Below are 25,115 nucleotides of genomic sequence, written 5' to 3' on the forward strand. Positions count from 1 at the left end.
AAATTAAAGCCATATAAGCATTCAGGGTAAGGTGGATTATTTATTTTTTCTTACCCCAGAAGGTATGTTGTTCTTGTGTATTTGGTTTCCAGGGCCAGTATTTCTGCATAAATCAGTGTATCACAGCAGCATAGGATGTAAGGAAAAATATCAATCCACTGTATTCCTGAAACAAACTGTGTGTATCTTTAAACTCCAAGCAAAGTTGCCATCAATAGAATAATTCATCAAGTTGTTTTAAGACTTTTGTTGCAATCCGGTGTTGAATATATAAATAATATACTCTAAATTATAGCTATATAAATACATTGATACAATATCGAGACATATTTAAATCTTTTCGAAGTATTGTTTTGATTCTGTATTGATTACCCGAGCGCTGACCTCTGTATAAGTAGAATGTGTCCCAGCTTGTTTGCAGTAGAATTGTCTTTTTTTCCTGTAAAAACTTATGTCTTTTAACTCGTCTCCACTGTAGTAACTGGATTTTCATTATCCAATTCCATCTTCTAGCTTTTATTAAGGATGAACCAGAGTTCAGGTGTCCTGTGTAATATTTGACTTTGGATATTAAATTAATTGTAGCCAGCAGCACTTTCTTCTTGTTGAAGAGCAGTGTCCTGAAGGTATTTTTTATTGCCCTTTTGATATAAGGTTAATTCACAGAACTAACAGGACCACCAAAACTGCACTTGAGCGTTGTTCTTTTCACCTGTTTTGGGTAATGCAGGATGTGGCCTTCAGTGTATAAATTCATAAAGTACAGCTCTTCAGAGGGACAGTGTAAAATTGGCACCATGAAATTCTCTATGAATGCTGCCTCATCCACTCACTCATTCAATTTTCTTGCATCTATAATTGGTTTGGGAAACGGCCTCTGTCACAGGGCAGCTGATAGGTAGCCTGGTGTGCTTTCACCTTATTTGTTACTACCAGTAATAAATGTGAAGCAGGGCAAATTTAGTTCTAACTAATTGCACCTGTGTGATTACACCCAAGACAGGGAGTTTGAGTGACTGCCACCAACACCAGCATTTAGCCTGTGGGATCTAGTCTTTCTGCTGGTGCAGGAAAAAGCTCAGGCTCAAATGCCCCCCATAACAGTATGGATTTTTTTGTTTTTGTTAAATGCAAAGTAGGCAAACTGGAGTCGCTGAAACACTGAGTCCTGCATTATCTTTCTATGTGCCTCCCTCCCAGAATGATACTGAGTTAGAAATATGAAAAAATCCTACTGTATAAACTGAGTTTTTCAAAACCTACTAAGGTATCACTGTGTAACTCCTACACCCCTAGTCCAGGATGTACACTGGAGTTGGATCCACTGATTCAGTATTCTTGATGTAAATCCCACTGTGTGAGTAGATTGCAAGGAGCACGACTAACGGCACAAGGATGCTCTTCTCTCTGCAAACAACAACTCTGCTGCGAGGGTTAGAAAAATTCCGAGATGCTCATCCACGGGGACAAACACCACAGGGTAGGAAAACCAAAGTTTTACCACCCACAAATGGGTATGCATTTCATGCACTCACCCTCCTCCCCTCCCAGCCCCTTAAAGAAGCCATGCGCCTCCCAGCAAAACCCACCAAGGAGTTAATACTCCAAGAGCCCTCTTTCTTTTGAGGGGAGGAGAGGAGCTTGGTTCTCAAGCATTTCCCTCTCTCCTCCACTCTCCTCTCCCCAGCTCAGACCTGCTTCGGGTATCCTTTAGGCTCACCTTTAGCAGCAGTGCTTTGGGAAGTGATAGTCCAACATCCTCATCCCCTGTTTATTTAGTGCTGCTGGTTCATCGCTTGCATCCTTGCCCTTGTGCAGTGTGGGCAGGCCTTCTGCTCTTTGCCTTTCTCCAACCACAAATAGATATGGGGCTGTTACTCTCATAACTCTGTGTAAGCCTAAGGTGAGGAAAAGCAAGGCTCTCCCAAGCCCTGAGTAGGGTGACCATGGTCCCCTGCCTTGTCCTGGCCAAGGAGCCAGGCTACAGCAGCTCCCTAACCCTGCACTCCCAGCTGCTGGTGCCAACAGGGGCCAGCACAAACCCTGCATTGGAAACCTTCCCCCAGGCCTGATGGGACTTGATAAAAAAGCAGCAGGTTCTCCTCAGGCAGGTCCTCTGCACAGCTGGGCTGTGGCTTGAGGGTGCTCCACTCCAGGAGGGAGAAACTGCTGCAGCTCCTCAGCTCACCTCAGGGGAAAGCCCAGCAGCCTGACAAGTTAATAATTGCATAAACAAAACAAAACAACAACCAAAACCAAACAAACTTGGAATTAGTATAACTGCATCTAGCAAAGATTTTCTAGCGCATTGTCCCATTTAAGTGTTAGTCTGCCATACCTCCCAGCAGGTCACGTGCAAAATGTATCCTGAAATTAGTATTCTGGTTTTCCAAAAGCCAGTGCATAAGCTGCAACAAACACACAGCAAAGAGAGGATTTATCTAGGTAAACATTTTGTAAACTGAAAAAAAACCAACACCGCATGCTTGGAATTACTGTAATTTAATGTCTAAAAATGTACAGAAAAGCCTAAGTGCATGAGCCAGACTCATCTTGCCTGCCGAGGTGGATTTAGACTAAAGTGAAGGGAGGTTGGTACCTGCATCCTCCAAAGAGCGCGTCACGGCTTTGGGCTGAGGGGGTCAGGTCAATCTGAACTTCCTTGTGCTTGCGGGGTCCGTCTGACAATGTGTATGTTGTATCTGTGTAGCACCTTGTCTGTCAGCTGGTAAACTCTTATGTTCACTGTAACCACTGCAAAAAGTTCAGAAAGGATACGGCTGCTGTGGGAGCCGGGGTGATTTTCAGTCTTCCTTTTTACTTATTGCTTTATCATTAGATTGTATACATATTCTGTTGTGATTTAAAAAAAAAAAAAAGTCTGGGGAAAGTACAAACAGAAGTGAACACACTGGCTAATCAGGTTTGTTTTATATGAAAAAAGCACATTGACCTCACAGAGAATGAAATTAAAAACTAACTTTCAAAAAAAAAGACACACAAAAGAAAAAAAGGCAAAGCAAAACTTTATGCCTTAGATGGAAGCAGCAAATCATTGCTCAGTCTCCTCTCATCCTGGCAAAATACAAAGGGTACTATTTATGTCACCCAATTGACAAATTGAAAAAAATTACCAAAACCCCCCGCGTCCCCCCTTTCAAAAACACTGTGATTTTGAAAAGCAAAATTCACCTATCAGTGCTGGGGAGTAAACTTCATAGTTCTTTTATGTTTTCTTTTAAGTTTCTTTTTTTCCATCTTTTTGCCATTACCTGCATTCCTTAGATTTCTTTTTTCATATGAAAATGAACTAGCAAACCCCCCTCCCTCCCCAACCTCTTTTTTTTTTTGAAAGAACTTTAGAGTCTCAGTAATGTTTTCACCATCAAATCATGAAAACCCCTTTTGTTATTTCTCTTCTTTAACACATAACATGTTCCTCCTTTGACCCTCATTTTCCCTTTTTTTCTCTCTCTACCCCTCCTCCCTCCCTCCTTCCCTCCCTCCCTCTCGTCTGTCCCCCTCGTCCACCGATCTAATCCTGCCCTTTCGTGGTTGCTGTCTCTCCCTCCTTCCCTTCCTCCTCCTTCTCCTGGCCCCACCACCCTGGCTGGACCCTCCCAACCTGTTTGTTCCTCTTCCTCTCTTCGTTTGCAGCTTAGAGATGGCTAAAGTCAGCACCCAGACCGCTTCCGTCACGACCCCTGTTGACCTCAACATGAACCTCTCTCAGTCTGCCACCCCTACCTCCACCCCCACCTCCATGGCCGTGCTGGCGGCCGCCTCCGCCGTTACCGTCAGTACCCCCCCTCCCCTACCAACTCTGCCAACCACCCACTATGCCGTTCCTGTCTCCAGTCTGCTTGGCATGAAAACTGTCCCACTCCTGGCACTAAATGCCGCGGCCGCCGCGGGGGCCACGGGGAGTTTGTCCGCTTACACTGCCAAAATTCCTTCGACGAGCGGGGTTAAGAAATCTGACCGCCAGAAGTTTGCTCCATATTGAAGGGATGAGACACAATGCAAGCTTTGCCAGCTCTACCAAGAGTCTCTGGTAGATCCTAGTTATCAAGGAAACAATACGGCATCTTTTATTTTCTGTTCAATTGCTAGTGTTAACTGTTGCCGACTCAAGTCGTCTTCCGCTCTCCATAATGACTAACACCCGGGCACCACCTACCAACTAGTTCCAACAGCGGGCGGGCGCCAGTGCCGGGGGCTTTCCCCCACCCCTGACCCCGTCCCTCCTTTGAGGCCGTGGCCAGGGCTGGCCCCCCGGCCACCCCACAGCAGGGCAGGGCCGCCCCCACCTCGGCAAGGGAACACCCGGGGAGAAAGATGAAAGAGAAATTAGGCAAAATGTTGACGGCGCCGGCAGTACCGCCTGGCACGTCACTACACTTGCATCCGTATTGAGTGGCTCCCTCCAGCTACTGACTCAGGAAAACTGGCACCTCTGATGAGTTTTTCTAGTGCTAGAGTCTGCAAATTTGGCAATTCCGATGTTGGCTGGTGCCCCTGAAATCCCATGTAAAGCAGTGTCCGTGTCCCCCCCACCCCCGGCCCAGTCATTCTGCTGCTTCCCGCAGGCCTGAAGACTCCCATCTTCCCTGCCCCAACACCTGCCTGGAGCAGGAGATGGGGGCTAGAAAGTACCAAACCTCAGGTACCTCTGCGTACAACGCATCAAGCTTACTGGTCCAAGAAAAACTCCTGAATTAAAATAATTGAAAGGCAACATGAAAAAGTACCAGGCACCTGTGCCTTTGCACTGGCTTCCTTTTAAAGGATGCAACAGTTTTTCTCTGGTTTGGAAAAAACCATCATTTTAAGAACTCCTCTGTAGGAAGGGAGAGCAGGCTCCTCCTTTTGCACTCAGATACTTTACTTTTATATACACTGACAAAGTACTTATTTCTGTAAGTACTTAAAGAGAGCTGCAAACCAGACGTGTACAGTCACTATTCTGATACCCCCTTCTGCCTGTTTTTTCCTCAGCCAAAATACCCGTTTTTTATTAGGTTTCTCTAAATACATCTCTAACTCACCCCTAATCACGCAATCAGATTGTATTCTAATTATGAATAAAAGGTAGTACATGTCAAAGGACATTCAGAGGTTGCTGCCTGGACAGAGAAGACCATCCTTTTAACAAGAGCTTAATGATGTTTAGATGAACTAAACCAAGACATTTATTTGCAGCCACACTGAAGAGAGCTGGGTGATGTAATGGCTGGCTGCTAGCTGTTGGAACTAGTTTTTAACGGCATTTTCTGTTTGTCCATCCACCTTCTTTTTAATTTCTGTTGCATAACTCAGTAATGCAATATTGTTTTCCTCACCACTTCCAAATCCTGAATCCCATTAGCCCGCCATGTTCATCCACTTTGCACTCCTTGGACACAAAGCTTTAACAATTAAACTGTATTCAGTGCATTTTAATATAAACTAAAAACACAATGCAAATGCAATACTTTTAAAAACATGGTATTTCAAAGTGTGTTGTTACTATTATTGTATAGGGCTAAGTACTATCTCAGTATTTTGTGTCATTTCTGTATTCTGTGGGCTTTTCTTCACTTTAGTAGCTCTGCACTAAGTTCTGTCACTGTAACCATTTGTAGAACTGCCATTGTTACAGTTTGCACCTATCCGAGTGGGGTTTTTGGTTGGTTTTGTTGGGTTTATTTTGTTTTGTTTTGTTTTGTTGGGGTTTTTTTTTTTTGTTTATTCGTTTGTATATAATGAAGGAAAAACTGGAAACAATGTCAAGGTACCTCAGCTATTTGACAGCTTTAGAAAACTGCTGTAAAATTGTTCTGGACTATTGTAACTGTTTCAATAACTGACACTTAAGAAAAAAAAAAACAACACACCACCATCTCTCTGTGTGAGAAAACTTGCCCACATTGAAATGCTGTTCTGTGCTGGTTGTGCTCAAGTGTTATTTTTTTAATAGTGAGAAGATTTTTTTTTCTTTTGCCTTTTTTTTTTTTCTTTTTCTTTTCCTCGTTTTTGTTCCTACATTTTAGGCTGTCTTCAGAAGTTACTGGCCTGGGGGCTCTGTAATGTATCTCATCATGCCCTAGTGCATTAGCCACCAGACAGGACTTTTCCAAAGCCCCATGAGACAATGCTTTCTATGGACTAATCTACAGAGGAGTTTCTGCCATTTCTAACTTTCTTATTATTCTGAGACATCAAAAGAAAATAATTCTTTTACTCTTTAAGCAACTGTGCTTCCTAACTCTTGTGTTGCTTCATTACTGTTCCAGTTTTAACACTGTTGTGGCTCATAACATAAAGCAAAGAAAAGTTATTTTCGGGAGTTAATTTTCATTGATGTTCATGCTTTGGCTAATCTGTATAAAAGCATGGGCTGTTAGTGTTCTAAACCACTGTGTTCAGCTAGAGACGACAGTAAATTAAATGAGACGTTTTTATAAATATTTTTTTTTTCTGATTTAAAAAAGAACAAACAGACGTGGTAGCTTTGTGCATACAACTGTTGTGTTGTTTAAACTTTGTTCTTTGTAACCAAGTTGCTAATTTGTCATTTGAGAAACACTATTTTATGGATTGTCAAACTAAGATCATAGATAAATTGCTTGTTTTCATTAATGATTAAAGGTTTCATATCATCACACTTAAGGTCCCAGTGCTCATTGGGAAAAAGTGTAACAACTGTGCAATACTGGCAATGTTAGAAAGCATGTTAGTCCATTGTCAGGGATGAGGAGGCTATTTATTAGATGGAGAGAGATTGTGCAATTAGTGAGCAGTACTTCTGCAAAACCTTGTTCGGGTTTTAACAAGGTTGCTCATGTGGAGCTTTTCACACTGCATAGAAAAGACAGAATTTGGCTTCTTGCTACAAGAAGCCCCTGGTTTGTCTCTCATGTTTTCCCAAACTGCTTTTAAGATCAGATACTGGGGAAAGAAAAACAGGAGCAAAAGAACAAACCTGGATACTGTGTACAATATTAATAAGATCCTCCATGTTTTCCCATTCCCACAGGACTATTCAGGAGTAGGGCTTCTAGACAGCACCTTTTACCCTCCCAGGAAACCAGCAGCTGGGAAGAGCATCATTACCATTCGCATTAAAAAGGGATAATGGAGGGCTGGCCCAGGGAAGTGTCTTATCCCTGCCCTGACAGCCTGCTTGAGCCATCCAGTTCCTCCTCTGGTTTTGCTGAGGCACTGCAGTCACAGCCTCAGGCTCTCTCTCCACAGGAAAGTGAAAGAAAGGGGCTGGCTCTGAGGTGATGCTGCATACAAAGCTGCTGGCTGGGCTCTGGCCACCTCTCCTCTTAGGGCACTGGCAATATGTTCACCTTTACTGCTTTTTCTTCATGAGAAATTAAGAGTTTTTGGCAGTGCAAGTGAGTAGTATCCTTAATGACTTGAGACCCCTTTTACAACCTCTATCCCTACTCTACTAAAGTCTATACTTGTCTCCTGGTATTTAGCTTGGGGTCCTGGCACCCCTAACTTTCCCAGTTGAGTACTTATGTGGCATACCACTATTATTTTCCATGAGCTCTATGGTACAGAGAGCTCCTGTGTGTCTGGGTCTTCAGTCTGAGCCTGGAACTACATTATGACCAAGATATGCATACAGACCTGGAACAACTTTTCCAGTAGCAATGAAGCCACAGAGCAGCTCTTGACAATTAAGGCTGACAAGGAAGATTGCATCCCAGCACCCAAGAAGCTCAATGCTGAATTAGCTGTTCCAGCCTATAAGTTGGAAGAATAGTACTAACCTTGATAAAATTCTGCGTTATTATTACTTAAAATAGATTTGTATTACTGAAAATATATTTAACTTCTTACTTTTGAAGGGAGAGCTGAAGCTGCTTTCACAGCAAGGACCTCTGTATTCTTTATTTCCTAAGCAGCAAAAGCTGTTTCTCTGGCTAGCCTGGCTAGTGTAAATGAAAAAGAGAACATTATTGCAGCTCAGCACTAAGTAGGTCAAGGCTCTGCTCTCCCAATAAAGCTGCTAGACAAAGGGTGGCAGCAGAAGCTCTGGTGTACAGCATCTTTCACATAAATAATTCCCATGTACCTTGCAGAATTGGCTAGAACAGGCTGAGATTTAAACAAACTAGCACAGGGGCACATTTGTGTGTAGGATGAGGAGGGGTAAAATAAATAAACATGGACAAAAAAGCTAAAAAAAAAAAGGGGGCTTTTTCAAAAAATACAAGCAGAAATGTGGTAAAATCTAGAATAATTGGGAACTCCATTTACTTATTTTAGTTGGAAAAGATTTCTGAATGGCAAGAAAAATTTCCTGGGTAGCTTTAATATACAAAACAGGCAAATCACACACAAGAAAATACATCTGGAGGAAAAAAAATGGAAAAAATAATAATAACCAAGACAGAAAACTAAACCACTCATGCCCAAACGTAGGCAAGAGGAATTATGCACCTGATATGAAAAGGTCACTACCCACACAACTGTGAGTTTCCAATGCAAGTTCTGCAGCTTCCGCATCATGAAATCAGTATCAGAGTTCTGGTAAACATCTCAAATGAATTCAAGCAGCTTTGTTTTGTTTCTCTAGTAAAAAAACAAGAGAAAGTACAAATGCTGGCTGGAATAGTTAACCACAAGGGAAAAACAACAAATACAGTTAGAAGTATTCAGCCACATAACCTAGTCCCTTGTGATAGCAGAGTGCCTTCTGGTCTGGCACAGCTGGAAGGCATCTGTGGGGCCCGAAGGGTCATGTTTGTACCAGTCAAGGCTCCTAGGAAGCTAACAGCATAAACCTTGCTTGTGCCACAAATGTAGGCACCTGGGAAGTGCCTCAGCCTCACAGGGCAGCATATGGGGAAGGTGTTTCTGTGAGGTTTCACAGGTCAGCCTTAAAGCATACACTGAACCTTCCCCACCCAAACTAGGCAGAAAAGGAAGTATTCCTTTATTTATTTATTTATGTATTTAAATACCCAACAGCATGAAGATAAGAGTGCTTCTCTGGGATGGGTGAGATCCAAATCCATTTTTTTCCATAGCGTCAATCTCAGCTGAACATATTTCAGCACTATTTACGTACTTAGAACAGGACCTAACCCTTTGTCAGAGGTGTGTCAGAAGCCACACGTGCTCACTGAGTCAATCATTTTGCAGGGACACAGCTGCCACAGGGAGGACCGCAGTTGTCAGGCTGCTCAGCTAGATCAGGGAAACTGTAGGTTCAAAGGACAGCAGAGAGGAAGGGTTTGAACAAAGATCTCTTGCATCCTCCCTAAGTGCTGTTACCACCAATCAGGCAAAGCATTAGTCCTTCAGCTGTATTTTTTGAAGAAAAACCCATCTTAGATGTCTACACAAGGGACAGCTGACAGGCCAGAACAGTTTTAAGTGGTGATGAACAGAAAGAATAAATGCAGAAAAACTGCTCCACACGAGAAAGTTCCACTCGGCCTGAGTGACACTTCCTAGGGGATACAAGTACATACTGCCTTTCTTGCCACTGAAGTGTACTTACTCCTTGGTTCCAGGAAGGAACTCAGTAATGTTGATGCAATCAGTTTCTGTGTCAATGTGTATCTCCCAAGACAGCAGTTGAAAGAGAAGTCTCAAATTCATCTGATATCACCTAACAAAAGGGAATTTCTGAAACATAATGTACTCACCTTATGGGTTCTAATGACAGCTACAGCATGATTCTGACTGCTTGAATGTATAATTGCCTAGTGGAAGATGGCTTGATTATAAGAAAAAAAGAAAGTATTTTTAAGTGCTGAAAATATGAGTATTTTTCTTGTTAGAGCTATTTTTAGCTCTGTTTTTAACATGTGATGATGCAGGGAATTTAATTACAATGGCATGTAACAAGCAGAATTTGTCTTTCCTCAAATTGAACTTGCTGGCATGGGGCATGATCAAAGCTAATGTTAATGTTCGTTTTAAGCAGCATTTGTATTCTGACAGAACTTTTCATAGACTCATAGGAGTGTCTTGGGTTGGAAGAGACTCTAAAGATCATCTAGTCCAACCTCCCCAATAAGCAGGGACATCTCACACTAGAACAGATTGCTTAGAGCCCCATCAAGCCTGAATGTCTCCAGGGATCCTCCCCTCCCCACCATCACCCCTCTAGGTGAGCTGTACCAGTGATCCACTGCCCTCTTTAAAGAACTTTTTCCTAATGTCCAACCTGAATCTCCCCTTCTCTAGCTGGAAACCATTACCCCTTGTCCTGTTGTTACATGCCCTAGTGAACAGCTCTTCCCCAGCCTTCTCATGAGTCTCTTTCAGGTTTTGGCAGGTTGCTAAAAGGTCCTCCCAGAGTCTTCTCTTCTTCAGGCTGAACAACCGCAATCCCCCTCAGCCTTTCTTCGTAAGAGAGGTGCTCCAGCCCTCTGATTGTTTTCATGACCCTCCTCTGACATAGTCCAACAGGCCCACATCCTTCTTGTGTTGGAGGCTCCAGAGCTGTAGGCAGTATTCCAGATGGGATCTCACCAGGGCAGAGTAGAGGGGCAGATTCACCTCTCGATCTGCTGGCCACACTTCTCTTGATACACCACAGGATGCAGCTGGCCTTCTGGGCTGCAATTGCACATTGGTGGCTCCAGTCCAGCTTTTCATCCACTAGTACCCCCAGGTCTTTTTCCACAGAGCTGCTCTCTAGCATGTCTTCCCCCAGCTTGTATTGATACCTCTGGTTGCCCGACCCAGGTGCACTTGGCCTTGTTGAACCTTGTGAGGTTCACCTGTGCCCTCTTCTCCAGTTTGTCCAGGTCCCTCTGGATGGCATCCCTTCCCTCTGGCATATTGAACACACCACCCAGCTTGGTGTCATCAGCAAACTTGCTGAGGGTGCGTTCAGTGCCACTGTCAGTATCATTACTGAAGATACTCAACAACCCTGGTCCCAGTACAGACCCCTGAGGGACACCACTTTTTAAAGATTATATGCAGTACTGGAGGTATGACAGTTATGTTAGCAAATGAGAAAATAGAATTCAAGGAAGTTAACAAGTTGGAATTAATTAAGGATGTACATATTTTTAAAAGTTATTTGCTCTGATTAATCATCTAGCTGAATAGCTCATCAGAAGCTCATAAAATTGTTTTCTAAAGCTGAGGACAGACTTAAATTGTAAATAATTATGCCTATGTTTTTCTAAGACACAGGAGATAATTTACCTTGGTAAATTAGCTTGACTGTTCAGCAAGGTTGGTGTAATTCCCTCTTGTCCCTTACAGCCATGCTACTTTCATTGCTTAAAAGCAGGATGGTTTCTTGCCTTCTGGACACAACAGCACTTGTACATCAGTGGCCGCATAGGACACAGATAGCAAAGTCACTTCTATCTTCATCAGAAAGCTCTCTAAAAACTTTGTTTCAAATGGTTAAGAAATGTACAGTTGTATGCAACAAGCTGTATGAAACATGTATACAACACTGTTTGCAGATCTATGAGATTCCTCCAAGCAAACTCTTAAAACGAGCATCAACCAAGAAGGACCAGTGCTGTCAGTTACTGTCTCAGCAATATGTAACACACTGGACTGTCCATCATCTTACTGTTTCAACAGAAGTTATGCAAGGGTAATGAACAGAGTGATGAGTCATCTGGTGCTTTTGCCTCCCATCTTATCCCAATAGTCATTAGAACAATGGGCTGCACTGGTTTGTATTGGAATGTATGAGCTCCCTCCACTGTACATAAGCTGCACATACACTGTACTAGCTTCTTAACACTAGATAAAGAGGAGGGCAACTGAACTAAAACAGCTGATCTGCTTGGATGTTCAGTTCCTTTCCTGTTGATCTGCAGTTGAAACCACCAATTTGCAGATTCATGTACAAAATGCAACTTACACATATATACAAAATTGAAATAATAAACTTAAGAGATTAACATGCTTATACTGCAAAAACATACATGTCTATGACTGTGTAATCTCACTTTTGTCACATCTATTTCTCTGACATCAAGCCAAATGCAGAGGGGTTCTAAAGTTCAGTGTTATGCTTTGATGAGTGAGTGAAAAGCAAAGCAGAACAATTAGAAACTTGGCTTAGCTGTTCTGTGTTAAAATGGGGGGAGTGCCTTTTGTTTTGTTCTGAAAAAAACTGTCCATCTGTTAATACTGTACCACCCTCTCGGCTGAAAGTTCTCTTTATAGTGACAAAGAGATCTAGAGATCTTTCACTGCAGCATAATAGGTACCTTATGCAGTGATATTCAAATGTTTCATGCTACTGAGGGCAATTTTATTTCAGTTTTGGCCCAACTAAGTTTTCTCCAACTTGCCAAAACATTTGTTTCCTTATTTTCGGAATGTTTCTGTATTCTGTATTTCAATACTCTCTGAATGTTGCTATCTCAACAGTCACCTAAGACTGCAGGGTGTGTCTGACATTTTAGCAGTAACAGCTATTTACATTTATGGTTATTAAATCAACCAACAAAAACCCCAAGGGCTGTAAGACAACATATAAATGGATGCACCATGCTGCTAAAGACGATGGCTTGAATTCTGACAGCTTTATAAATACAAAGCTGAACCCAAGGATCATGGAAACCAGGAGTGGTAAAAAAGGATCTCATAACGTGGGAAGGGCTCTCATCATATTAAGTCCTTCTTCCAAAACTGGCAAATCAAACATCTAGCTTTATTTTTTTCCTATTTTTTTTGGTTAATAAACATCTTTGAGGCAAGTAACTAGAATACTCTCAGAAGAACAGGTTTTTTTTCTCCCTTTGAAACCTCACTAACTTGTTTTAAAACTAGAATTTTTAGAAAACAGGACAATGTTCAGCTGTTCCTTCACAACTTCAGTTTTTGATAAAAATCAAACCACAATTTTCTCCTATTTTGTTTCAAAAGTCCTCAGCAAATTTTAAATGTTTCAAGACTTGAAAAAGTAATAAAAACATATTTCATTAAAAAAGACACTAACCAAAGCTCAAGAGAGTTCTGCTTTCCATGTCCCAGTGTTGTTAATTTTGTTGGTTCTTGATTTTACTTTTGTCTGTGTTTATCAGAACCAAAATCAATTCCAGATGATCTATGTGCCAAAGACAGTATCTTTAGAAAACTGCCAGTATTTGTAGCTAAATGATTTTGCCTCACTGGTTTCCAGGGCAGTACCTTCCTCTCTGGCATCTTGTCACCCTTTCATTTAGTTAGGCAAATACATAACTGTTGTGGTTTCATCCCTCTGGTTCAAAAAAGGTGAGGTAGGCTACACTACATCTGCACTAAGCTAAACAAGATACAATAAAGAAAAACATTCAGCACTGCCTGCGGCACATCACAGAGCATACCCTATGAAGAAGCTGTAGTTCAACATTTCTGAGCCTGGCCTCCTTACATACACACAGAAACTGTAACAGATCCTGAAAAAAATGTCCATATTTTATTGGGAGGTAGGGCAATGGAGGGAACAGCACTTACAAATTTTAAGATAAAATGAATGTTTAATATTTTCCTTTCCCTAACCCCCCAGCCTGGGAAAATGCTATACACTATCACTTTTGTTAGTCCTTTACTTCTATGCACAATAAACCAAGTCTCAAAATGACCAGACATAGGTAATGCTTCCAAAACTTTACAAATTCTTCAGTTACTTGATTAATACCTCTGGTAATACCTCTGGTAGGAAACCAAGAATCTGTATAGGAACGGTACATTCAATATTGTAAAACATTTGCAATATACAGTTTTTGCAGCAAGTAATACTCCACTGTAGATCTACAAAGATTATTTTTTTTTTAATACACTTGGCTCTCTACCAACTCACCACCCTCTTTAAATAAATATTTAACAAAAGTATCTCACTTCTAACAATGGAAGTACATCACAGATGAAGAGAGCATCAACCATGTTGCAGAAATACTACAACAAAGCCCCTTTCACCCGCCAGTCTTGAGACAGCAAATCCTGCAATTCTTCTTCATCTTCGCTACCAATAGCCTCATCCTCTTTCTCTTGAGTTGCTTTTAATCTCATGGCTTCCTTTAACTTCTCCTTCATCAGATCCTGGCGGTTACGTAAAAGCTCAACACGGCGATAACATTCACTGTTGAAAAGTAAACCATCTATTAATACTTGTGGCCTTTTCACATTCACTGGATTTTCTACAGTCCTGGATTTTGCTTCTCCAACTTAGAATAAAAAAAAGCTCCACAGCTTCCGATCAATTTGAAAATATGCTTTCAGTAGGCTAGTGCACCTTCTCTGTATTAATCAAGTGGAAAGAAGTGGCACAGGTGTGGTTGATTCTCTGGCAATGAGATCTAACCCAAGTATTTAAAAACTGCAATACCACCACCAAAGCGTTTTTTTTTAAAAAGTACAGAACCAACACCCATTTCCATATGAGAAGAGATAGGATTCTCTGCTCCACTTCTGGGTTTCATACAGGGTAGAAAGGTAAGATATCAATTGGCTGTCCTTTTTAATAACTTAATGGTGGCATCTCTGAAAATAAAAAAGCTGCACAAGTGTTCGGAACCTTAACCTGCTCACAGTGCTATAACAGCTTAAGGAAATGCAATCCACAAATTTCAGTTTTCCATTTACTTCCAAAGTCCTGTCCTTGAAATATGTTTTACTACAATTATTCTAGCCATTTTAACAGGGTATTTTGTTGAAAATGCCAAGTAGTATAACCCTTATTTAAATACATCTTTGCTTCTTTGATTTCTATTTCCTAGGAAGAGTCAACAATTATTATCTGGATCCTGTTTCTCCTTACATAGCTGCAATACGGTGTGACTTGTAGGTGGTCACAGATAAAGTTGTGAATGCTAAGGAGAACACGAACGTCACTGGAAGTAATTTGAATTTAATTTTAAATAGCCTGCATTTAAATGCACTCGGAAGACAAAGCTACAGAAGCAGTCTTTAAATATCTGTTTGAAACTTTTTTTATTTAGGGACAAATCATACGGTAACAAACTTGAAATTCTCTACAAATTTCTGAATTTGGTTCTACATACTATAGCATCCTATGCTACCGGTAAAAATGAATGCTCAAAGACAGCCAGGTTTAGCTCAACCCCTCTCCAGAATTACGTGAACATTGTTAAAAGACATCCCTGTGCTACCAAAACCCAGTTTGAACCCAATGCTGTTGCTATCAAATGCTGATCACCTGTAGCATGTAAATCTGACCAGACAGCTTAAGTGTTGCTTGAATTTTTAGTGTCTTCTTTTTGTTGCAAGGTTCATTAAAATTAGAATCCATCATATTCTTTTTTAATCTCTGGCATTGCCATAATCACTGTTAATCAATGTGTTAAGCTACATGATAATGGTAATGGTCTGTTCCACTAAGCTGTAGTTCAGGTTACTTAAGAGTTTCAAATAATGCTTATTCAACTGCTAGATCTACCATTTCAACATAACAAAAAAAAAAGAACCAAACTGCTTCATGTAACGAAGCACATCTTTCAACAAAACCTTTAAGTAAACTTTTATAAACTAGGAGATTTAGCCACAGAACAGGGCTTTTTCTATACAGCAAATGTATGGTCAGAATACAAATCGTGTTACTGGAATTTTAATTTGGTGCAGAATATCAGACTTTTTTTAAAAATATGCACATAAATTTGACATAAATAAAAATTCACAAAGAAATACAAATTAAGACATCTGACAGGGGGAAGGGGACAGTTTGTTGAAAGAATTTGCCTTATTTTGCTTTATTTTGCCAGTACCTGCTTGCTACATTTTCAGTGAATATAAAGCATTCTCTCTTGCAAATAATTACACAACTTGGCAGCAAAATTCATGGTTTTGTTGAGGTATCATTCTGTAATTTGAGGGAGTCTGTCTCCTTCAAATATTTAGGTGGTATCCCAGCAAGGTAGTATCACAGAAGATGAAAATGGTTTTTATCGCTCTAGTTAAATAGCGATCCATTACTGGAGAACAGAAAGTTTGAGGTAAAATTGATCTACTTACATCTGCTCGTCAATTTCTTCAATCTGACGATCTAGTCGTCCCTCCTCATCCTCTTCTGCCACTATTGCTTCTGAAATCTAAACCAGAAAAGCTCTAAGAAAATCCACCTTCATCCTGAATTCCACTGTTGTTCCTTTTTGATGTCTGTGCCTTCCCTTCCTCCCCTCTACCTCAAGTCAATGTCAATCTCCTATACGTATACATATACTCCCACCTTCACAAAAGACTCTGGAGGCAAATGCAGAAAATAACCGATCGGGATTAATTTGAAATGAAAATGTTTTTTTTAAGACTAAAAGTAGTTTGGCCGCTTTGGGGTTAACCTTTGGAATTCTTCAATACACTATTATTTGAAACAGAGCATAAACAAACTATGCGCATCCAAAGTCTGAGACTGAAACAGGAGGTATATCCCAATGCTTGGGACTTAATGACACAAACTTATTGAAAGTACTGGTTAAATATTCCACTAGATCCCGAAGTGTTTCTAACCTGTTATTTTTTTCAGCATATACTTTCTCAAATCTGAATGTCTGGGAGATGCTATGCAATCAATGGTCCACGCATAACTGAGAAGATTCCTTCTAAGCTGAAGAATTATCTGAATGGCTAATGCTAGCAAAATATATCCACCACTGCTTTTGTATCAACATTCGCTCTGTTTATAGTGCTGACCACTTTAAAATGAGCAATGACAATTTTTTTTGCACCACTTTTCTTAGCAATTGACATATGACATTACAACTAGAATTGAAAAAACTATCCAACTATTCTAGGAAAAGACTGAGAACACCAAGTATCTTTAGTGACAGTTTTATATTGTACAAAAGGGCAGATAAAAACCTGTTCCAGGAAGACTTTCCATGCAATTCTAAACAGTTAAAAAAATTGAAGTATGGAAAAATTGTGGCCAACTTATGTCTCTCTCACACACAAATTTTTTTGTCACTTTCCCAAATGTTGGGGTTCCTTTCCAATACATTTAAATTAACCACAAAACCCAGGTTACCTACACTTTATAGATCCTTTTCGAAAAATACAAAAAGGTGGTCTTTTGTTCTGTTTTGTTTCAAGGTTAAAATGTGACTATATCTCATGACAAGAAGAGCACATGATTATGTCCCATTTGGATCTGATCTGATACATGTTATTGTATTTAAATACAAATTAACAAATATAACTATATATACATATTGATGACTGGATCCTGATCAAGAGTTTTTTCAACGTAATTTCCCTAAAATAGCAGGGAAAATAGAAGGAACCTTTGCTCATTTATAAAGTGCATTTAACCACACACTGCATTGCAACAAACAACTGACAAATGCAGATGTCAGTCATTCTGCAGAGCTGCATGAAACTGTTGTTTTCCTTATTGTGTATAGTATTTAGAATCAATAAAAATAGATTCCATTACTTACTGTGTTGACCTGTCGCATTGCCTTCTGAAATTCATCCCATTCTTTGTCCATCTGATCTTTTGGAGCATCAACTTTTCGCACCTAAGGAACATAAAGAGACAGGCTTATTAAGAGTTTATGTCTAGAGACTCTTTGGGGCACTGTAAAACACCTGGAGAAATGTGACAAATTATGCTGTGTTCTCAGAAAAGCCTGGTCCACATACTTCAGTTTACGTAATGTATAAGAGTGCAGCTGCACGGTGGTTTTGGAGGAAAAATCTGACTCTTAATCCTGGATTAAAACAACATCCTTTACTGTAGCATTAAAGAATAATTGACTAAGAATGGATGGTGTGGGATGTTTAGGTTAAAAAAGTGACTGTTAATCTGATGGTCTGTAATTTCACTGTGTCAGGTGATAACTTTTAAATTCTTATGTAAGCTGCCTATTCAATTGTCTATAGTAGTTATCTCAGAAACCAAAAAGCAGTGAATTATTTGCCTTTGGCATAACATATCAAATTATTCAGTCTCTGGTCTGACTGGTGTTATTTAATCTGACTGTATTTAAAATCAAGTCTAATTTTGTTGCTTAACAGAAGAAATAATACAGTTACATATCAACTTTAACAACATGCAAAGCTTTTTCTTCTGTGGTAGACAACATTAATTATTAAGACAAGACGACTGAAAAAGCAGTAGCCGTAAGAATAGTTTAAGATCTAAGGAAATAAAAACGAGACTGTGCTTTTAATAAAAGCAAGCAAGTAAACAAGAGAATCTACCTGTGTAACCAAAAATTTGACAATTAAAGACTGGAAGATATGGCATATAACATATGTTAGGTAATAAAATTATGCCTGGCTCTGGACTGGGTGGCAATTATATTAGCAAGGAGAACCAAGCAGTTTGAACAGAATAATTAATTACACGATCTTTTTGTATTACTTTTACTTTTCCCTTCTTCATTCTTCCCTTTTGGTAACACATCGGTCATCATCATGGTAAACACCACCATTGGTATGTTTCGTTCCTGAATGGTTATATAAAATCCAGTAGTATGAATTAAGTTTATAGGATAAATTAGAAGCTTCCAGAAAAAACTACGTTATTGGGAAGTAATAGTCATCATTTCATTTTTCTGTTCTGTGATTATTTCTATCATATGTGTATGTACTGTGTTATTAAGCATTGTGGTTGTCTTTTGTAATTCATAATTATTTGTATTTCTTACAATAAATTTAAACACTAAAGATATTATTTCCTTCTTGAAATGTTTATCTAATTCAGAATGTATATGCTTTCTAAATTCCTGATGTAAACCAACATTTTTCAAGCTCATCTCCTTTCCAAAAAGCTCACCATTAATTCTGAAAACTATTTTGTATATGATTCCAACACAGAATCACTGCAGCCATCACAATATAAACGATGGCACAAACATTCTCCTTTCAGTGCCTATTAGCTAAACTTAGAAAGGGCTGATTAAAAAGAAGAGCACCCACAAGCAATTTGTGTTTATTGGAACATGTATCCACTTGCAAATTTTACCAACTGAGGCAATGACCAGAAACAAAGATCACTTAACCAGTGTTCTCACAGGTATAAGCAGATTCTGCTTTCCCTGCTTTGTAGAAGCTTCACAACTCATGGTGGAATAAAGTATTGGAAAGTGTAACGTACCAATTAGTCATAGGCTGGGAAAAACAACAACACACAAAACCAAAACAAAAAAAACACAACCAACCAAACAGGCACATTTAAGCCAATACATGGGCATGAGCGATGCCAAAATAATCTTGCTAGTGCAAGTAAGAGACACACCTAAGCTTGTAATTGTGACAGTGGAGCTAACTAAATTTAATATAAAGAAGCATTATTTGGAATGTCTCCAAATCAGAAGTCATGGCTCCATCTCACAATCCAATTTAAATACGCCAGCAACCTTCCAGAGTGTGAAAAAACAGGGAAATATACTCAAGGAAAATAAGAAGAGACTTTGAGCCTACAACACTATTATTTCAATAAAGAAAGCAGGAAAGTAATCAAATCAGTGGTAAACTTTATCAAAAAAGCTTTGTATTTCAAGTATCAGTTTATTTTGGTCATCATTTGTGTATCATTACTGTGCAAGCTGAAGGAAGTAGGAATGATTTTGATCAGAATTCCAAGATTTTTAGTTGTGATTTTTTTTTCAGAAACACAATGAATGTGCACCTTCCTTCTTTTCCAAGCATCAGAAAAACCCCGTAGCAGTAAAAGAGGGCTGAAAACCAGTATTGCTGTTGTGGTATGCCAGTACTAGAGATGACAGTGTATGCCATAATCTACCTATTTTCATTCTAACAGGATGCACTGTATCAGCTGCATACTAACTTCTAACACTTAACACTTTTCAACAGGATCTCTCAAAGGATGTTAGAGGATTGGCTTTATATGGTCAATTCAGAGGCCAAACTGGATGTACAAATTAAGTGAAACACTTTCCTAGGGTGACTCAAAACAACAGGTGGATTGTCCAAGTCTCAGTCCAGTGTTTTAGCCAATCAATAACAGTTCTTTAGTTTTCTCTGAAAGCCACAAAGGGAACACAATCAAAAACAGACTCTAAGAGAGGATTTAACAAGCTCTTCTTGCCCCTCTGTCCCTTTTTATGTCTTCTGATTAATAGGAACCAAAATAGTTCAGTCATTTTCTTACATTCTGGAATAACTAGTTAACTGGAAAAGCACCTTCACTGCTTGGAAAATCCATACACCTGGCAGAAATAAAACCAGCAGCATCAAATAAGGAGATCACTTACTTTTGCATCCACTTCAGGATCATCAAAGAAACCTTCTGGCAAAGCTTCAGCAGTGTTCTCTTTCCTGAAATATTTCATTACTATTATCCCAAGTTAAGACTTTACAATCTGCTTTATTGTAGAATTAGTAACAGTCAAGAATGAAATCCATTAACTTTTATAAAAGGACCCAGAAATTAAAAAGGGGTTTTTATTTTATGCAGAGTTCTACCTACAACCATCAAAACTTGTTTCTTCAGTTTCATCTTATCTAACTTACAAGGAACTGCATAGGCAGTTTTAAACATCACTGTCAAAACAAGACAGATAGCTGAGGCTTCTTAAACTATTCCTGCCAGTGTGTAGAGCACCCAAACATTCTAAGAACATAGTCTCTACTTTTGAAAGCCTAAACCACTGTCTGAAAAAGCTCTCAAGTGAGCAGAATCATTACTACAAAACAAGAAAATGGTTTTCTTTAAAGAGTTAAAAGCCGTGGTTGACACTAAGCTTCAAATGCATCCTGTGTTGAAAACTGCAAATCGAGATGTCTAACACTGTATGGCACTGCTCCATCTCTTATCCTACCCCCAAGGTGTGAAACACCTGTCTGAAATAATGACAGATGCTGATTTATATGCAAACTACTCCAAATACAAGTTAACAACATGACAGATTTCTAAGTGATCACCGTCTGTACTTCCTGGAAGTGCAATGTTCATTTACAGTTCCCAAATGTATCAATGTTGGATTTCACTGCTTACCTTTCCACTATCTTCTCTTGTATCTCTGGTTTCTGTATGGATCCTGAATGGGAAACTACAGGAGTAGCTGTAGTTTTGCTGTCAAAGAAGTCTGTAAGAAAGGACAGAAGCCTGTGAACAAAAAGAACTGTTCAAGCTTCTTTACAGGAAGGACAGGAATTTCAATTAATACCTTCCTGAATCAAGGGAAGAACAGCCAGACCTTATTCCACTTGACAGCCTCAAACAATTAGAACATAAAATCAATAAGCATGCAGAGAAAACACCACACAATAACAAACTACCAGAGTCTCCTTGCTCTACTTCCAATATTATACACCCTAACCAGCCAATAGCAATAATTGGAAAAATAAACTAAAATCTTTCCATCACCAGTTAAAAAATAGCTTCTCCTTCCTGATTCACCTCCTGTTTCAATCAGCATTACCTGCAGGCAGAGAATTAGCTATTACTTCTGGAGCTGGAGGTGGAACTTCAGTTTTATGCGTAACAGATGATTTGTTTGATTGATCTTGTTCCTCCTCTTCATCGTCATCATCTTCATCATCATAATTTCCTGACAATAAACTGGGACCTGGAGACTTTGAAGGATGTTTGTTTGCACTATCTTGCTCCTTTTCATCAAAAAAATCTGCCGGTAACCTAGTAAAGAACACACAGTAACTGTATGAAACTTCATAAAAATCAGCCACAGTCGATTACCTGAAGCCTCTTCAATCTGTGAGCAATACAATCTTTTAGATACTGTGCAATACCCTAAACTCAGCAGCTATGAATGGAACCACTGTCTGAAGGGAGCACACACTTGTTGCTTCTGTTTGAAGTTGCTCAGAAATGCTCAGGTTAATTCTGGAAACGCCTTTCAGTTACTGAATATTCAAATTAAAAAAAAAAAAAAAAGTATCAGAAAACTTAATAAAAACACCCTTTAACAAAGTACATGTGCGGGGATAGCAGTTTAGGTAATTCTATAGAAGAGCCCCACAGGCTCAGCAATGAGAAAACCTGGATTTGCTTAGAATAGCTGCAAACCTCCAAGTCAGACATTTTTCCAGATATTTTTAAATAATCACACCGATCAGTTTAATAATGAACCTCTCAACTTTGCACACTGACTGAAAAGCTTATCACAAGGTGTCTCCCAGAGTCAAGATAACAGCACATAATATCTGTACAAGATAATAATAATTTATCCTGTGAAGAAGTGTACGGGAGACCTGCAGGCCTCATGTGGTATCTATGAACCCCACAAAAATGTCCAAATACCATCAGAAATCTTTAAGGGCAATAAGCTGCTTAACCCAATCACCTGAAGTCAAATACACTCCTATATTTGTTAGAGTTCATCTGCAGGAAATGCATTTACATTAATTTTAAGTGACAGAAACATCTTAATGAGGATCTGTTCATTACATTTGTTAGTAAATCATGTGAATAGATATAAGTGTACATTTAAAATCTGGGTTAACTTCAGACTACCATCTCTTCTGCAGTCTGCTAGCATTAAAGAGTACATGCCACAATCCAGTTATTTCCATTCTAGCAAACTGTGTAATAACACCACATTTTAATCCTTGCAAGTCCGATCGTGACAGTAAAATAAATCCTGTTTTGTCAAAGACTCTAGAGTAATACCATGATTTTCTCATCTGCACCAAATAAGATTCTGCCCTGTTCAGGAATGTACCCTCATGTTTGACAATGAGCAGAGACAGGGATCTGCTGATTCTCTGAACCTTTAACCTTGGCTCAGAAGGAGAGACGAGCAAGAACAGGGCAAGAATGAAGCAGTATAGTTACAAAAAAACCCATACATAGTAAGATCTCCTTACCCAGATGTAGATGTATGTGGCTTTTCATCTGTACCTGTACAACAGCAAAAGACACTTCTTACAACCCATACTTTTAAAAGAAACATCTCTCAAACAGCCTCTTACTACAGCAGCCAGTTCACCGATGCACACTTTCACATATTTCATATAGTTATATGTTCAGTAGCACCAAGGGAAGAAAATTAACAATCTTTTCTTTAGCATGAGCTTTCATGTATGGACTGAAGTAAACAAGTGACTTGATCCCACTGAAAAGGAATAACACCACTTCTGGACACTGTTTAACTTACAGTGCTTCTGCTCCTGTTTGGATCAAGATCGCAGCTCCGTGACCTGATCTGATCCAGTAACCTAGACAAAAACTAAATAAACTACCAAAAGTGCTGTTTTCTCCAGATCAGTGAACTCACGAAGAAGGAATATGACAGACAAGAAGTAATTCTCCCTTTTCAGCAGCAACAAGCTGACATTAACTCAACAGTCACATGTATTCATACTCATTTCCACAGGGAAAACAAATAATCAAAAAAACCAAACCAAACAACCCAAACCAAAACCATTCAGGATGTAAAATGGCTAGTTTCTGGCAAGTGCTAGATAAGTTCTTTTCTCTCCTTACCTTTTACTCTCTTTAACTCTGTATTTTCTGTGTCAGCAGTTTTTCTCTTCACAGGATGAGATGATGTGCTAGCAGCTGAACCAGTTGCTGTCTGCTTCGTGCTTTTTAATTCTGCAACTCTCTGTAAAGGAGTACAAAATCAGGAGGCTTTCCTAGCAGGAACTTCCGGATTGCAGGTTAAAACACAGCACTTCTAGAACCATTTATTAAAGCCAGATAGTATAGTTCTAGAACAAGACCACTGAAAGAGACATCATGGATATAAGAACCAACACCAATGATTCTGTCAGCCTCTTCAATGTGACATGGGGGCAGAAGAACTGACACTTGCACACGGGGAGACTGTACAAGTGAGAAAGGAAAGACAAAGATCAGTGACATTTACAGCAGCAAAACACTGGAGGAGGGAGCAAAAAGGCTAGACTCATCCTAATAAAATGTCTTGAAATATGAAATGTTTTAAAATTAAAAGACAGCGTTAGTGTTCAGCAGCAACAGAATTTAAAAGGATTAAAAAAACCAAACAGATCTAAGGTTACATCCAAGTGGTAAGCTCCCTGAAACTGCTTTACAAATGCATCATCTTTATTACTATATTATAAAAAACCGCCTGTTTTCTTAACAACGTGTGAACTACCCCTTGATGACACACGGGTAACAACGTAACAAGCCAAGGAGGGTTTCTAAGCCCCAGCTGCAGGCGAGCGGCAGCTCCAAGTCCCTGCCACGGCAGGAACCACGGTGTCACCTACAGCGCACGGCCCTGGAAGGAGACGGGACGGCGCTCAAGTGCCGGCCTGCCCAGAGCCGCACAGCTTCCAAGCAAACGAAACAAACCAACCGGGCTTGTACACCGCTCCCTCCCGCCCGACGCTCGGCCGTTCCCTACCGGCACACACCTCCCGCAGCCCCGGGACAAACCCCACCGCCTCTCCCCCCTCCTCCCCCGCCGGTGCCGAGCCCCGGCCGCCCGCCGGCTGGCGTGCCCGGCGGGCCCGCAGCCCTCGGCCCTCAGCCCGGGCGGGAGGCCGCTCACCTCGCGGTGCTGCTTGCCCAGGACGTGGGTCTGCCACAGCAGCTCGCTCTTCACGGGCGCGTTGCACAGCGCGCAGCTCAGGTGCCCCAGGCTGTTGTACGTGGCGGCCGCCGTTAAGGGAAGCAGGAGCAGGGAGCCGAGCCGCCGACCCCCGCCCCTCACCGGCCGCCCTCCCCTCCCTCCCTCCCTCCCACCGACCCCGCCAGGTCCCCGGCGACGGCTGAGGGAGCGCCGTGCTGAGGATATTTAGCGAAGGGCGACTCGATCCGCTTCTTGCCCGCGTTCTGCCGCTGCTTCTCCCGCATGAGGCGCCGCAGCTCCTCCTGCCGCACCTGCTTCCGCCCCGCGCCCGCCCCGCCCGCCGCCATCTTCTCCCGGCCCGGCGCCGCCACGCCGGGGCCCGCCCGCCGCGCGCAGAACGCCGGGGGCGGGGCTTGCCGGGGGGGCGGGGCTTGCCGGGGGGGCGGGGCTTGCCGGGGGGGCGGGGCTTGCCGGGGGGGCGGGGCTTGCCGGGGGGGCGGGGCTTCCAAGGAAGGGAAGAAAGCGTCGCAAGGGAACCAAGTTACCATTATCCGGCTTAATCAGCTTTGTCAGGAGTTAAGCCCTTAGAGCACCACTATAATTAAAGAGGCGCCATCATCCAGCTGGTGAGCCTGTCTCTGAATAAATGCCCCCCAAAATGCCCGAAAGACAAAAAAAAAACCCACAAAAAACAACTCACCCCCAAAA

The 25,115-nt window shown here is 40.8% G+C and overlaps 2 protein-coding genes across 22 annotated transcripts in view; one reads left to right on the plus strand and one right to left on the minus strand.

The window, feature by feature from the left end:
- The window catches only part of LOC127381903 (poly(rC)-binding protein 3-like), a 504,833-nt gene extending 486,223 nt beyond the window's left edge, over positions 1 to 18,610 (plus strand). For 18 of the 21 annotated variants that reach the window (XM_051612854.1, XM_051612861.1, XM_051612850.1 and 15 more), the window contains one exon: positions 3,658 to 7,099. In XM_051612854.1, coding sequence (XP_051468814.1) covers positions 3,658 to 4,006 — 349 coding nt within the window. In that variant the 3' untranslated portion in view covers positions 4,007 to 7,099. Of the gene's footprint in view, positions 1 to 3,657; positions 7,102 to 11,444; positions 13,123 to 16,459 lie in introns of those variants that run through there. The other 3 variants (XM_051612868.1, XM_051612869.1, XM_051612866.1) reach the window with 3 other exon arrangements.
- Positions 13,378 to 24,802, minus strand: ZNF830 (zinc finger protein 830). The gene is made up of 10 exons (XM_051612870.1): positions 24,633 to 24,802; positions 24,387 to 24,486; positions 23,351 to 23,471; positions 22,732 to 22,765; positions 21,327 to 21,541; positions 20,900 to 20,990; positions 20,157 to 20,220; positions 17,373 to 17,453; positions 15,952 to 16,028; positions 13,378 to 14,062 (listed from the first exon to the last, which is right to left on the minus strand). Exons 1-10 carry the CDS (start codon positions 24,752 to 24,754, stop codon positions 13,879 to 13,881), a joined length of 1,089 nt encoding a protein of 362 aa, XP_051468830.1. The 5' UTR covers positions 24,755 to 24,802; the 3' UTR covers positions 13,378 to 13,878.
- Between the last annotated feature and the right edge of the window lie 313 nt (positions 24,803 to 25,115).

Source organism: Apus apus, chromosome 2 (assembly GCF_020740795.1).
Source record: "Apus apus isolate bApuApu2 chromosome 2, bApuApu2.pri.cur, whole genome shotgun sequence".
Lineage (NCBI taxonomy): Eukaryota > Metazoa > Chordata > Aves > Apodiformes > Apodidae > Apus > Apus apus.